This window comes from Muscardinus avellanarius, assembly GCF_963383645.1.
Source record: "Muscardinus avellanarius genome assembly, chromosome: 10".
In the NCBI taxonomy this organism is placed as follows: domain Eukaryota; kingdom Metazoa; phylum Chordata; class Mammalia; order Rodentia; family Gliridae; genus Muscardinus; species Muscardinus avellanarius.
In genome coordinates this window covers 38,660,856-38,677,536 of record NC_137796.1, presented here as the reverse complement: position 1 = coordinate 38,677,536, position 16,681 = coordinate 38,660,856, and the positions used below count along the sequence as shown (strand labels likewise).

The 16,681-nt window shown below is 35.9% G+C and overlaps 1 protein-coding gene across 1 annotated transcript in view; it reads right to left on the bottom strand.

The window, feature by feature from the left end:
- The window catches only part of ITFG1 (integrin alpha FG-GAP repeat containing 1), a gene marked incomplete at its 3' end in the record, with an annotated part of 248,608 nt that overhangs the window by 81,650 nt on the left and 150,277 nt on the right, over nucleotides 1-16,681 (bottom strand). Inside the window, exon 9 of the mRNA XM_080703290.1 lies at nucleotides 1,948-2,042. Coding sequence (XP_080559416.1) covers nucleotides 1,948-2,042 — 95 coding nt within the window. The remainder of the gene's footprint in view (nucleotides 1-1,947; nucleotides 2,043-16,681) is intronic.

The following is a 16,681-nucleotide window of genomic DNA, read 5'->3' as shown; positions in this document are numbered from 1 at the left end:
CGGTGCTGCTGCTGCCGGTGGCAATATGGCGCCGCTGCTACGCCCTCGGCTGTGGGGCTGGTTTTTTCTTCTTGGTTTTGGTTTCCACTCTGAATCCCTGCAGCATGTGCTGAGCTCGCCCACTGGGAACTTTAGATGCTCTCTGCGCGGAGAAATCCCGCCTGGCTGTTCCGCAGTGGCTCACCTCGGCTTGCTGTAGCCGTCCAGTGAATTCGCCGGCAGTATGGCGCTGCTGCCGCCGCGTCTGCCGCGTCCTCGGCGATAGGCCGGTTATCTCCTCTGTGGCTCTGTTCTCAGTCTGCTTTCTCTCTGGAGCCTGGTGATTTTTTGTTTCACTGGTGATGGTGTTTTCTGGCTATGAAAGGCGCCGATTTTGTGGTAATGGAGGTTTGTTGTTAGCGGGGCTCTTAAGCCCCGCTTTTCTCGGTCGCCATCTTCCCGGAAGAAGTTAAATCTTTACTTTTTGATAGACTAATGCAAAACTAAAAATCTGGAGAATGAAAATCATGCTATTAGCCTGAAGATGTCTTAACAAAAGTTGGCAGAGATGTCTTAAAATGGCAGACCAAGCATGCCTACATATATTTTTTTCTCATAGAAAGGTGATTAATTTTTAAGGCTGCAAGGTAACCTATATTAAAAATAGCTACTTGAAAAGGGTTTAACAGGATGTTGACAATATTTCAGCAGTTTTCTAATGAAAATGTAATTTGCAATGGAAAAAGGCCAAAAATATTAACAATAAAGACATATTTAGAGAAAATGAGCTTACAAAAAATTAACCTTTCTTCAGATAAAAAGTATTAGTTTGTCATCAAAATGTTTGAACAATTTAGCATGACTTTGAAAAAAGTTGGTTGTTGATTTCATTTAGGAAAAAATAATTCAAAAAATGCCAAGTTATTTAAAATTTCTGGATAAGTTATGGACAATATGGACATACCACATAGGGTAAAGTATTTCTGTTAAGGTAACTGTATTAAGCTCTGAAAAATAAAATGATTTTTTTTTTACTTATTGTGATATGCATAATAATCACCAAAGAATTCTGACATTATTTTCTAGAGAAATGACTGAATAATTTGAAAATATTCTTATGATCACCTGTAACTTGAAGTTAGGCTATAATTACTAGATTTACTTATACTGATGAACCCAAAATGGAGTTTTACTTGACCTAATGTTTTAATTGATTCCAACCTGAAAAAATTTCAAGATAATAAAACTTACAGGTGGAATAATTAAATGTTCTTAGAATGGTAACTGGATGAAGATTCATTTGCTTTAATGTTTTCATATAAAATAAGATGTTCCCTCTTCATACGGGCCCATAAAAGTCAACATGTTATTTTATTACTTATTACTGCACACAAGAAAATAAAGCTGACCAATTCATGTTAATCCTCCAAGTGACTTTCAGATTCCAGATTGTTTAACTATAAGCTATAGGTACAATGCCAGCATGAAAAAATGAGAGGCCACTGTTTTTTCTAATGCTGGGGATGAAAATTCAGTTCCTCTAGCACATTAGGTCAGTGTTCTACCACTGAGTTAAGTCCCCAGTCCTCAACTTAAGAAAATAAGCACAGACCTAGATATAATAAATAAAAACAAGATTAGCTTTGAAAATAAATAAGATGTTTTATTGTATAACCTTTTATTATGTTTTAGCATTTTTTTCCTGGCATATAAAATGCTAATAGTCCATCGAAGTATAGGATTTAGAAAGGGGTTTACTTCAATAGAAATGATTATAGCACTGCTTTCTATACCATTAAATGAATAAAAATGGATATAAATGTATTTTATTAAGTTAAAATGAGGAAGTCAAAAGCTTAATTTTGGATTTCTCTGTTTTGATTCTTCAAATGTCTTGTCTAACCTTTGAAGATTTTTTTTTTTAAGCATGCACGTAACTGTTTACATTTAAAACCAAGCTGATAATACCTGTTTTGTTACAGATCTCAGTAAGTAGATGGTGCTTTTCTGGCAGTTTTTATCTTCACAGCCTGGAAGTAAGTGATCCATGTGTCCATCTCCATCTGCCAAAAGAAACTTCAAGAGTCCATTAAAGGCACCAAATAAAGTGTTTCTGTATGGCAGACAAAAACTCCAATTTGTTTAAGGTTTTCATCAGTCTTGATAAAACCAAGTTGACATGGCTTTATAAAAAAAACAAAACACCTTGGCTCTTGCTACTTATTATATGAACTATGTTTTAAGTTGCAAACTTTTCTATGGTTGAATATGCAATTTTGTAAAAGATCTTATTTTCACCTTTTTTATTTCCATTTTTATTTTGTTACTGGGGATTGAACCCAGAGGCACTCTACAATTGAGCTACCTCACGAACTCTCTATATTTTTTAAGACAAGGTCTCATTAAATTGCCCAGGCTGGCCTTGAACTTGCAACCCTACCACCTTAGCCTCCCAAATTACTGAGATTATAGGTGTGTGCCACTGCACCAAGCAAAAAGGGTAGCATTAATTTATTTATATAATTACCACTGCTGCCACAGGAAAAACATAAGCTTATCAACAGCAACACACTATTATACAGCCCATTTTAAATGTAAGATTCATCTTTATATATAGTTTGAAGTGCCTTTTATTTAGCATTAACTATAGTCCATGAATTATAAATCTTTCAGCATTCCATATTCTAAAAAGCACCAATAAAACTTTTATCAACATAAAAGCAAATGAAGGATAGAGATGATCTTTAGAACTAAATGGTTCATTAAACTGCACTGTTCTGCAAATGCTTGAACAGGTGAGATTAATGAGGAACCTGGAATCAGCTCCTCTTATTGTGTTCTTCTGTCTACTGTCCCTGACATGGGGTTTATGAATTAGGATGATTCAGAGCTAAATCAATTTTTGTGAACCTTCACAATGTAGTTGTCACTTAGCTTGTAAGTCTGAGGAATGATTTTATGGTAATTTAATTGATGCTTTATTTGCTATAGTATACCATATCATTTAACTTTTGGCCACAGTAGTATCTACACGTAGAAGGATATGAAAGTATTATTATTAAAGAAATATCATTCATTGTATAGGTTTACATATACAGAGAGAAAAATAACTATAAAAAACCTAAAAAGTTTCCAGTAACATATTCAACAGGAAGAATATTTAGGCAAAGTGTGATAAAAGTGTGAAAAAAAGTATAGCTTTTTTCCCCCCTCTGTATGTTTTAGAACTGCTAAAGAGGTATTTCATTAAAAAAAAAAATTCTTCTACTCTTGTCCCCTGTTTCCCTCTACCGTGGAAACCACTCTAGCAATTTTTTATCTATCTTTCCAAAGATGGTACAGGTGTATACAATAAAATCCTTTTTATGGAAAAAATATTGTCAAAAATAAGTAACTTTTGCAAGAAGAATGGAATTGCTGACTTTGAGCTGTCTTAGCAGAACATAGTATTAGATTTTTATACTGCTTTTGTATACAATCTGCCTTAATATGTTGTTTTGGTTGATACATATGGAAATATATAGTCAGAAGAATAACATCCAAACTCAAGAAGCAGTTATGTCCTAAAGGTTACTGAGAATGAAGAGTCTAAAACAACGACCACAAACTTTCCCTGCTCTAATAAAATCCATTGGACTCTAGGTCACAAACCAAGTCTTTCCACATATAAAAATTCAATATAATTCTTTTGCATCTTATCACTTCATACTGAAATGAAAATAGATGTCAACAGCTAGGAAAACTCTAAGAACTAAACACATGGAGACTGAACAATATACTTCTGAAACAATGTTGAGTGGATCATTGAAGAAATCAGAGGAGAAATGAAGATTCCTAGATTTAAATAATAATAGAGATACAACATATCAGATTCTGGGATACTATGAAGGCAAAGTTCTAAGAGAAAAGTTTATAGGTATGAGTGCCTACACACTCCAGAAGATTGCAAATAAGCAACCTAATGGTACATCTCAAGGCATTAAAAAAAGAAAAAAAAAAAAACAATTTTGCTGGGTGTGGTGGTGCATGCTTGTAATACCAGTACTTAGGAGGCTGAAAAAGGAGGATTGCAGGTTAGCAGCCAGTCTCAGCAACTTAGTGAGACCTTGTTTCAAAATAAAAGAATAAAACAGAGCTGAGGGCATAGCTCAGAGATGAAATTCCCCTGGGTTCCATACCCAGTACCACAAACAAACAAATAGACAAACAACAAAGAAAAAGATCAGAGTCTAACTTAACTTAAAAGAGAATAAAAATACAAAAAACAATGTAATGAAGAGTTTTTTTTTTGTAGTACTATGGATGGAACCCAGGAGCATTCTACCTCTGAGCTATACCTTCAGCCCTATTTTTTTTTCTTTATTTTGAAACAGGGTCTCAATAAGTTGCAGAAGGCCTCACTAAGTAGCTGAGGCTGTCCATGAACCCAGGATCCTCCTGTCTCAGCCTCCCAAATGCTGGGAGAGTTGGGGTATGTGTGTGTGTGTGTGTGTGTGTGTGTGTGTGTGTGTGTGTGTGTGTGTGTATATATATATATATATATATATATATATATATATATATATATCCCAACTCTCTGTATATATATATAGTACTGGGGGTTGAACCCAGGGGCATTATACCACTGAGCTACATCCCCAGCACTATTTTTATTTTGAAACAGGGTCTTGCTAGGTTGAGGCTGTTTTCAAATCTGCAATCCTCCTGTCTGAGCCTCCCAATTACTGAGATTACCAGCATGTGCCACCATGCCCAGCTTTTTATATAATATGATTAGTGCACTGTAATTATACATCATACTGAGGTATAGAGCAATAGGAATATAAATCCACACAACTCTTGGAGCATTTTCCTCTGAAACTACCTTCTGCCTCCCCTTTTCAGTCCTGTCCTTGAGATTGGCATTCGTAATTTAATTATAGGCACATAGCATTTCAACTGTTAACTTCTTTACTTCTCTATCTTCCTCCCTCCCTTGCACCTCCCCTAAACCCTCTCCATCACTCCACTGGTGTGCTCCTCTGAGGTTATCATTCTTTCCCAATTTATATCTAGCTTGTGCATATGAAAGAAAATATAGACTATTCATTATTTTATTAGATCAGCTAATTCCACTTAGCATAATATTCTCAAACTCTAATTTCCTGCAGATGACACAATCTTGTTCTTTAAGGCTAAGTAAAATTACATTGTGTGAATATACCAGTTTTTAGATCATCTGTTGACACACACATAGGCTGGTTCCATAATTTGCCTATTGTGAATTGTGCTACTAAAAACACAGACATGCATGTATCAGCATAGTATTTTGACTTCAATTCCTTTAGAAAGATGCCTAGGAGAGGTGTCTCTGGGTCATATAGTGGTTCCATTCTCAATCTTCTGAGAAACTGCCACATTGATGTCCATAGCAGCTATGCAAATTTGCAGTCCCACTAACAGTTCCTATTTCTCCACATTCCCAACATTTATTATTTTTTGTGTTCTTGATAATTGCCATTCACGATATGCATCTAACTCCAGTGTAGTTTTGATTTACATTTCTGATTGCTAATGTTGAGCATATTTTCATATATTTACTGACCATTTGTATTTCTTCTTAGAAGTGTCTATTCAGTTCAATTGCCTCTTTTTGATTGAATTTTTTAGTGTTAAGTTTTTTACGCTCCTAAGTCCTCAATCTGAGAGGTAGCTGGCAAAGATCTCCCACTCTGTAGGCTCTCTCTTTAGACTATGGATGGTTTCTTTTGCTCTACAGAAGGTTTTGAATTTAATGCCGTACCATTTATTAATTCTTTTAATTTCCTGCACTTTCAGGGTTCTATTGATGAAATTTCTTACAGTACCTATATGTTGGAATATTGGTCTTATGCCCTCTTGTATTAGCTGCAAAGTTTCTAGTTTAATTTCTAGTGCTTTGATAGAGCTTGAGTTGATTCTTGTGCAGGGTGAGAGGTTGGGGTTTAATTCCATTCTTCTACAATGGATAACCAGTTTTCTCAACACCATTTGTTGAAATGACTGTCTTTTCTCTAGTGTATGATTTTGGTACTTTTATAAAAAAAAATCAACAGACTATAAATATGAGGATTTGTTTCTGAGTTTTCCATCCTGTTCACTATCTATATATATGTTTTTGTGTATGTTATGATACCATGTTTTTTTTTTTTTATTACTATTGCTCTGTAGTTTAACTTAAAATCAGGTATTGAGATGCCTCGAGAACCTTATTGCTGAGAATTGCTTGGGCTCTTCTCAGTCTTTTTTCTTTCTTTCTTTTTAAAAATATGCTTTTATTGGTGCATTAGTTTGATATCATAATGTAAATCACATTGATAGTTTCATACATGCACACAACACTTGATGGGTTCCCCTCCTCAGGCTACCTTCTTATTCCCCCTCCTCCATATACAGAGTACCGAGATTGAAACTGGTTATTTCCACATATGTACACAAAGCTGATGGCATTAATTTCTTCAATGATCTTCACTCTTTCCCTTACCTTTCCCCTAGACCTCTTCCCTGCCTCCATAGGTTTCTTCTCTATTACGTGGATAGATACTCCCTGGTATCCCAACTACTCCTAGTTTCCACATATTAGAGAAAACATAGGACCCTTCCTTTTTTTTTTTTTTTTTTTTAAACAGAACTGGGGATTGAACCCAGGGGCATTTGACCTCCAAGCTATATGCCCTGCCCTATTTTTTTTTTTTTTTATTGTGAAACAGGGTCTCACTAAGTTGCGGAGGGTCTCACTAAGTAGCAGAGGCTGGCCCGGAACCTGTAATCTACCTGTCTCAGCCTCCCAAGTACTGAGATCACAAGGGTGTGCACCACCACGCCCAGCTGTCTGTGACTGGCTAATCTCACTTACCATAATGTTCTCCTGCAAATGACATAATTTTGTTCTTCTTTATTGCTGAGTAGAATTCCATTGTGTGTATATCCCATAATTTTACAATAAATTCATCTGTTGATGGATACTTAGGTTGATTTTATAATATGTCTATTATAAATTGTGTTAGCCAGGGGTGGTGGCGCATGTTTATAATTCCAGCATTCGGAAACCTGAAACAGAGGATCACAGTTCACAGCCAGCCTCAACTACTTAGTGAGGCCCTTTGCAATTCAGTGAGGCGGTGTTTCAAAATAAAGAATAAAAAATAGGTCTGGGCATGCAGCTTGGGGACAGAATGCCCCTGGGTTCCATCCCCAGTACTGTAAAAAAAAAAAAAAAGTTCTCCTATGAACATGGCTATACATATGTTACTGATTTTCTAATTTCAGCCCCTTTGAAAAGATACCTAGGAATAGTATACCTGGATCATATGGTGAGTCTATTCCCTGTTCTGAGGAATCTCCATAGCAGCTGAACTAATTTGTAGTTCCACCAACAACGTAGAAGAGTTTCAATTTCCCCACATCCTTAACACAATTTATTGTTGTTTTTTTGGTGGTACTGGCGTTCCTGGAAACCCTTCTACCTCCGGGCTACACTCCCAGACACCTATTTTTTTATGTTTTTTTTAATTTGGAAACAGTCTCTTAAGCCAGCAAGTCTGGCTTCGAACCTGCGATTCTCTTGTCTCCGCCTCCCAGGCATGAGGATTACAAACATGCGCCACCACGCCTGGCTATTGTTTGACTTCTTAATAATTGTCATTCTGATTGGGGTTAGAAGGAATGTCAATGAAGTTTTCATTTGCATCTCTTTGATTCCTTATGATGTTGAACATTTCCTCATGTATATATTGGTTATTTGTATCTCTTCTTTTGTGAATGGTCTATTTAGTTCAATTTTCCATTTCTTCATTGGGTTATTTGTTTTTTTAGTGTAAAGGCTTTTAAGTTCTTTGTATATTCTAGATATTAGTCCTTTGTCAAAGGGATAACTGGCAAAGATCTCCCATTCTGTAGGCTTTCTCTTTAGATTCTTGATGGTTTACTTTGATTAGAAGAAACTTTTTAGTTTAATGCCATCCCTTTTATTAATTCTTATTTTAATTTCCTAAGCTTGAGGGTCTTGTTGATGAAGTTTCTACCTGCATGTATATGTTGGAGTACTGAACGTATGCCCTCCTTTAGTAGGTTCAAAATCTCTGGTCTAATTTCCAAGTCTTTGATCCACCTTTAGTTGACTCCTGTGTAGGATGAGAGAGAAGGATTTAGCTCCATTTTTCTATAACTGGATAACCAGTTTTACCAACACATTTGTTGAAAAGCTGTCTTTTCTCCAATCTATATGTTTGATACCTTATCAAAAGTCAGTTGGCTAGCCAGGTGTGGTGGCGCACACTTGTAATCCCCGCACTTGGGAGGCAAAGACAGTAGGATCACGCAGGTTCGAAGTCAGCTGCGCTGGCTTAAGAGACCCTGATTCCAAATAAAAATATAAAAATGGGTCTGGGAGTGTAGCCTGGAGGTAGAAGGGCTTCCAGGAACCCCAGTACCACCAAAAAAAAAAAAAAAAAAAAAAAAAAAAAAAGTCAGTTGGCCATAAGTGTGTGGGTTTGCTTCTGTATATTTTACTCTATTCCACTGTTGTGTGTGTGTGTGTGTGTGTGTGTGTGTGTGTGTGTGTGTGAATACCATGCTGTTTTTATTGCTATGGCTCTGCAGTGGGCCAGTGATTGCTATGTTCTGAGCCTGTGGCAGCTTGCTGAGGTTTGATGGCTTTGGGGACACCACAGCTGATCTGCTGGCTATGATCACGTAGAGCACACTTTGCTGAGGGAGAGTGTTAAATTTCCAGTCTGTAGTTGTGCTCATATGAATCCCTGCAAGCCCCTGGGTTCTATCATGTGGTCCCTTGTTGGCCTCCAGTGTTGGTGTTTACAGTGCCCAAACACCTACTAGTGGGAGTTTATAGCTTTCCGACCCTGAAACTGGGTAGGCTGAGTTGTTTCAACTCATAGACCCCAAGGCTGCCTGGTGTGGGGAACTGTGGAAAGTCCCTAGGAATGGTCTGCTAATACATCTTTTTGCTGTGTCTGACTGTACCCCCCACTCCCACCTCCAGAGGGGCGATTTGCAAACTCCCAGACCTGGGAATATGCACATTGCCATGCAAATCCCTGTGTAAGGGCAGGGCAATCTCTTCCTGGGGCAGCTTGTTAACTCAGGGTCTTGATGGGTGCCACTGGGATCCCTGCAGACAGAGATAAGTTCAACTGCAGCCACTATCAGTATACCAATGACATTCTTCATAGAGCTAGAAAAAACAATCCTAAAATTAATATGAAAGAACACAAGATCCAGAAAATAAAGAATTAAAAATGGGCTGGGGGTGTAGCTTGAAGTAGAATGCCCCTGGGTTCCATCCCCAGTACCGAAAGAAAAAAAGAAAAAAAAAAAAGAAAAAAAAAAAAGAATGAGGTGGTGCACGCTTGTAATCTCAGCATTTGGAGGCTGAGACAGGAGGATCACAGTTCACGGACAGCCTCAGCTATTACTTAGTGAGGCCCTTTGTGACTCAGTGAGGCCCTGTTTCAAAATAAAGAATAAAAAATCAATAAATGGGATGGGATCAAATTAGAAAGTTTGTGCACAACAAAGGAAACAATCAAGAGTTTAAAGAGAGAGCATACAGAATGGGAGAAAATCTTTGCCAGTTACTCCTCTGAGAGGACTAATATCTAGACTAGTCTATGTAGAGAAATAAAAAAAATCAACAATAAAAAAAACCAGATAGTCAGCTGGACATGGTGGTGCATGCTTGCAATCCCACTACTTGGTACTTGGGAGGCTGAGACCAGAGGATCTAGGTTGATGGCCAGCCTCAGCTACTTAGTGAGGCACTCCACAACTTAGTGAGACTGTTTCAAAATAAAGAATAAAAAATTAGGCTAAGGGTGTAGCTCTGAGGTAGCATGTCCCTGGGTTTAATCCCTAGCACCACACACACACACAAAGAAAACAAATAGCCCAATAAAAAAAAAGGGCAAATAAATTCAGTAGACACATCTCAAAAGAAAAAAACATAATGGGCAAATAAACACATGAAAAAATATTTAACATAATTGCCAATCATAGGGAACTACAAACAAAAACGATACTGAGATTCCACTTAATTTCAATTAAAATGGCAATCATCATGAATACAAACAAAAACAAATGCTGGTAAGGATGTAAGGAAAGAGAAACTCTTATACACTGATGGTAGGATTGAAAATTAGTACAACTACTATGGAGGTTCCTTCAAAGATTGGGAATATGACCCAGTTAGTCATACTACTCCTTGGCTTCTCTCCAAAAGAATTAAAGTCAGAAAAGTATAGTGATACATGCGTATTCATGTTGGTAGCAGTACAATTCATAGTGGTTAAATTATGAAACCATCCCAGCTGTCTGTCAACACATGAATGGAAAATAGACAATGTGATATATATACATATATAACAGAATTCTACTGAGCCATGGAGAACAATTACATGACTTGCAGGAAAGGATGGAATGGAGAATATCATGCTAAGTGAGATTAGCCAGTCTCAGAAGGTCCACAGTTGTATGTTTTCTTTTCTATTCCTTTTTTTTTTTTTTTTTTTTTTAATTTTGGTGCAGGGGATTGAACCCAGATGCATTCTACCTCTGAGCTACACCCTAGTTAGTCCTACTTTTTATTCCTTATTTTTGAAACATGGTCTCACTAAGCTGCAGAGCACCTCATTAAGTACCAGAGGCTGATCTCAAATCTGCAATTCTCCTATCTCAGCCTCCCAAGTACTGGGATTACAAACATGTGCCACCACGCCCAGCTATGTAGAAGCTACAGAGAAAATAGAAAACAAAAGGAACTTTAGATAATGTGGAGAGAGACCTATAGAGTAGTGGAAGGGGATTGGAGGAGGGCATAAGAGAGGGGAAGAGGGAGGATTGAAGAAGAAAACAGTTCAAAAAGTCCTATAGTAATATGTGAAGGTATTACTACCATTTTCACTAAAATGAAGGAGTGAGGAGAGTGAACCTCGTTGGGATGTAGAGGGAAATATACCAAGAGCTTTGTACCTGTATGTTTTTATCACATTGAACTTCACTATGATGTATAATTGCAAAGTACTAATAAAATAATTTAATGTTTTAAGTGTATGTTGGTGAAGAACACAATCAATGCTAGCAATATTTGGTATTACTGCTTCGATTCAAGTTAAATTGAAAGCAACATTACCTACTACCCATTTCAGTGCAAATATCAACACAGTGACAAAGGCAAAAAAAAATATCTGAGCATTATTAAGAAAATAGATCTGATCTTGTGGCCCTCCTAGAGAGTCTTGGAGGGAATCTGCCACAGGTCAATACTTTGTATCATAGTTTGACAATCACTGCCAAAGAGGTTGCACTAAGGGCTTAATTACTAAACCTTTTTTTGGGGGGGGGCATTCTACCTCTTAACTACACCATTTAGACCATTTTATTTTATTTATTTTTGAAACAGAATCTTGCTATGTTGCCGAGGGTCTCACTATGTTGCTGAGGGTGTCCTTGAAGCTGGGATCCTACTATTTCAACCTCTCAAGTATTGTGATTACAGGCGTGTGCTACCATGCCTGGATAACATTCTGATTTCTGCCAGTCAGATATGTGCAAGTAGTGACTTGCAATTTTAGTTTTCTTATGAATAATGTTGGTCTTTCACTTGATAATTTGTAGAGGGGCATTCCATGTTATGGAAAATACATTTTTGTCTACGATGTCTTTTCTTTATGGCTTCTACATTTTGCATTTAACACTTGACAATATTAATTGGCCCACCCACATCCTTTTTTCTTCTAGTAATTCTGAGCATTGGTTTTACTTTTAAATTTTTGAAATTAGCCAGGTGTGGTGGCACACATTTGTAATCCAGTGCTTGGGAGGCTAAGGCAGGAGATTACAGATTCAAGGCTAGCCTCAGGTACTTAGTGAGGCCCTCTGCAACTTAGTGAGACTATTTCAAAATAAAGAATAATAATATATATATATATATATATATAAAAAAACAGGACTGGGTATGCAGCTCAGAGGTAGAGTGCTCCTGGGTTCAATCCCTAGTAACACACACACACACACACACACACACACACACACACACACAAAGTAAATAAATTTTGAAATTTATTTTGGGATAAAACATGAGATATAATTCTATTATAATTTTTACAGATTGATATCCAGTTGTTCCATGCCAATTACCAAATAAAAATGATTCAATATAATTTTCAGAAAAGAAAATCTCTTGCATTATTTGTCTTCATCTGTAAAATGATCAAAAGAAAAGTAACGACCAAAACATGTGGTCATTCTGAAGATTAAATGTGAAGGAAATAACTTGGTAAAAACTGTAAAGTGTAGTAAACAGACATAAATGGAGCATATTAATCCTTTTTATCCCCTAATTGTGGTTTACTGTGTATTCATTATAGTAGTATACTGTGATTAGTTAGTAGACAATACAGTTAGAAACTGTCTAACTTTTCGAATTACAGAAATGTTTTTCCTTTACAGCACTCACTTCAAGGACCTAATGTAATGCTTTCAAATTCAAAGACTGAAACATCTGGTCAAAGAAAATGAAAGTAACAATTTAGCATTTAAAAGAAGAAGAAAAACCCTAAATAGAATGGCTAAATATTTTTATCTATAGTCTGAAATTCTGAGTTCAGTTACAAAAATAAATGACTAATTTTTCAATTACAGAGTATAACAATGGCATGACAGCTCAAACAGTGAGTCAAAAGTTACCTTGTATCATCTGGAAAATTTACTCATGGATGACTTTAACATCCATGAGATATAAATAATAAAAGTCACATGAGTAATGATTTGTAGAAGGTTTTAAATGAAATTAAAAGCTTTCTTTAACATATAAGACCCAAGGCTGAAAGGTTTCTATATCAAGTTTATAAAACTATTTCTGGCTAAAATAGATTCAGATTGTGGTAGAAAGAAAAGCTTTCCTATCATATTTGTACTTTCTATTGGTCAGAAAAGCACAAGAGAAACTATTAATAAGTCAGAAATTGCTGTAACAGGAATACACTAAATATGATACAAAATTATATTAGGTGCTTTTAGAAAAATAAAATTCAGAACTTTAGAAGGGTTTCCAGGAACCCCAGTACCTCCAAATAGTAATAATAATAATAATAATAATAATAATAATAATAATAATAAAAATGCTATTAAACTAAATGAAATTCATGAAAATGCTTACTTTAATTTTTTTTTTTTTTTTTTTTTTTTTTGGTGGTACTGGGGTTCCTGGAAGCCCTTCTCCCTCCGGGCTACACTCCCAGACCTTTTTTTATTTGGAAACAGGGTCTCTTAAGCCAGCGAGGCTGACTACAAACCTGCGTGATCCTCCTGTCTCTGCCTCCCAAGTGCAGGGATTACAAGTGTGCGCCACCACGCCCGGCCTTTCTTTACTTTTTGGGGGGCATTCTACCTCTAAGCTATATCCCTAGCCCATTTTATTTTGAAACAGGGTCTTGTGAAGTTGTTGAAACTGGCTTCATATCTGTGATCCTCCTGTCTCAGCTTCCCAAGTACTAGGATTACGGGCATGTGCCACCATGCCTGGCTAGATTTCTTTCTTTTTTCTTTTTCTTTTTGCCCTATAACTAAATTTAAATTTTCTCATGTTTTTTATCATTTGATTTTTTTCCTTAAAAGAAGAGAACCAAACTTAATCACTAGCTAATTATGTCTTTATTTGTATCTCTCTACCATGTGGAAATCAGTTAGAAAAGGTTATTGTAATTCCTTGCCTGAAATTTTATTTTTTGTTCACTTTGAAAGTAGATACTTAAAAAATATGAACTCTATTTGTGATCTCCTTTATTTTTATTTCATTTATTTATTTATTTTTATTGGAGCACTGTATTCATACATCATAGTGGGATACAAACTTTTGTAGACATACATGCACACATCGCCCAGTCAGCCCCCACCCGATCCCCACCCCATTCTCTCCCCATCCCTCCCTCCCATGCTTGGTTTAGTGGTTGACATCTAGTATTATAGCAATTTATCCAAAATTAAAAATGATAATCTCACATAACAGTTTCATTTGTCTGATACCAAGCTTTTAATGACTTAAAGATAACATTTCAATATTTCTTTTTATTTTCTTTCTTACCAGAGAATATTTTTTTTCTATTTTTTTTAGGTGAAACTATCATATATTTATATATTTATTTTTCAGAAAAAAACTCTATCCTAATATGGAATATGGACTCTAGATACCCAAAACGATCTTGAAAAAGAACAAAGCTAGAAGATATATATTTTCTAATTTCAAACCATATAAAGCTACAATAATTGAAACAGTATAGTACTATTCTAAAGGCAGATATATAAACCATTGGAGTTAAATAAAAGCCTAGAGCTAAATTCTTCCCTATATTGTCAAGTTATTTTTGACAAGGTTTCCATGAACATTTGGTGGTAGAAATAATTATTTTTCAAATACTCATATACCAACTATAAGCAACAAGAGCTATATTAATGGGACAAAAAGAAGAAAAAAAAGGAGGATTATAACATCTAGATTATTATGTGAAAGGATTTATTTATTTATTTATTTATTTATTTATTTATTTATTTATTATTGGTGGTACTGGGGTTCCTGGAAACCCTTCTACCTCTGGGCTACACTCCCAGACCTATTTTTGTACTTTTTAACATTTGGAAACAGGGTCTCTTAAGCCAGCGTGGCTGGCTTTGAATCTGCGCGATCCTCCTGTCTCTGCCTCCCAAGTGCGGAGATTACAAGCCTGCGCCACCATGCCTGGCATTACAAAGGAATAATTTAAATTTCTCTAAAATATCTGTATTTAAATGACAAATGGCAAAATTATGAATATACATGAGTATACTTGCTTCTGCTACAGATGTTATATAACAGGTAAGTTTATTTTTATGTTAGGGTCATAAAAATATAGAATTAATGTACCAGTGATTAAAGACAAGACTATAAGGAGCCAGAACCTTTTTTTTTTTTTAATGATACTGGGAATTAAACTCAGAGGAATTCTATCTCCAAGTTAGACAATCCAGCTCGTTTTATTTATTTGGAAACAGGGTCTCGCTAAGCCTCCCAACTACTGGGATCACCAGGGTGCACCACCATGTGCAGCTGAGCCAGATCCTTACTAGAATGTTTGTAATAAGAAATATTATATATGAGCTGGGCATGGAGGCAGATGCCTGTAATCCCAGTACTTGGGAGGCTGAGATAGAAGATTCAGAAGACAGCCTCAGCAATTTAGAGACTCCCCTAGCAACTATGCCAGATTCTACTTAACAAAAATAAAAAATTAAAAAGGGTTAGAGGGATATAACTCAGAGGTAGAATGTTCCTTAGTTCAATCGAGTAACTGAAATAAACAACAAATGTTATAAATGAATATTGTGAAAAACATGAACATACCAAAACAGGAAAATTGCATTAAAGAGGCTACTGACCACTATGAAACACAGTAATGGTAGAATTCTAGTGTGAGGTAGTATGAAAAATACAAAAGGTTAACCAAATTTGCCTTATCAAGTTTTTAAAAGAATACTACTTATTTTCCATTGAGAAAATGGACATATGTAATACAACATGATATTTGACATCAATGCATGTTGTAGAAAAGCTAAGACATGCGTATTAGCATGTCTTACTTCACTACGTATTCTGTGTTGATAACACTTAAAACTATTCTTGTACCACTTTCCTAGTATACAGTGTATTGCTATTAACTATAATCATCATGATATGCATATAAGCTTAAACTTTGGAAATAAGCCTGGTCATGAGACAGAATTTTTCTTTTTCCCTTTTATTGGTACTGGGAATTGAACCCAACGGCATTCTACCCCAGCCCCCTTTTTTGTTTAGTTTTTGAAACAAGGTCTCATTAGGTTGCTGAGAGTCTTACTAAGTTGAGGCTAGTCTTGAGCCTGTACTTCTCTTGTCTCAGTCTTCCAAATACTGAGATTACAAGTGTGTGCCACCATATCTGGCAAGGGATAGTACTTTAATGACAATCTTTTCCCTTCATCAAGATCAAGGATAAATTATTCTAATTATTATCTTAAGTTAATTGATAAAATATTTTCTCTTCACTTTAGTCCCTAAATATTTGTCAAGATTTAATAATGTCTCCTAGATGCTCAACTCTGGGGGCTTTTGAGTTTTGATGAATATAGAGATTCTTGACTACTATGTTTTTTTCAAATTGAATATTTTTATACTTTTTATTGGTACACTGTAATTATACATGATACTGAGGTATAGAGTGATAGGAATATACATGCACATAACACTTGCTGCATTCCCCTCTAGAGCCTACTCCTTTCCTCCCCCTCCCCAGACATGTCACTGAGATTGACATTGCTAATTTTATATGTGTACATATCATTCTTTCATCTGTTAACTTCTTTATGTCTGCGTCCTCTCCTGCCTCCCCAAGCCCCACCCATTCAGTAAAATTCCATTGTATATATATACCAATGTTTTGTGATCTACTCATCTTCTGATAGACAGGCTGTTTTCACAATGATTATTTTGAATTGTGCTGCTTTAAAATGGATATACATGTATCAGTATAATATTCTTGCTTCAATCCCTTTGGAAAGAGGCCCAGAAGTGGTATACCTGGATCATGTGGTGGTTCATACCCCATATTCTGAGAAACTATACTTTGATGATTTTTTTTTCTAACTCAGAATGCACAAA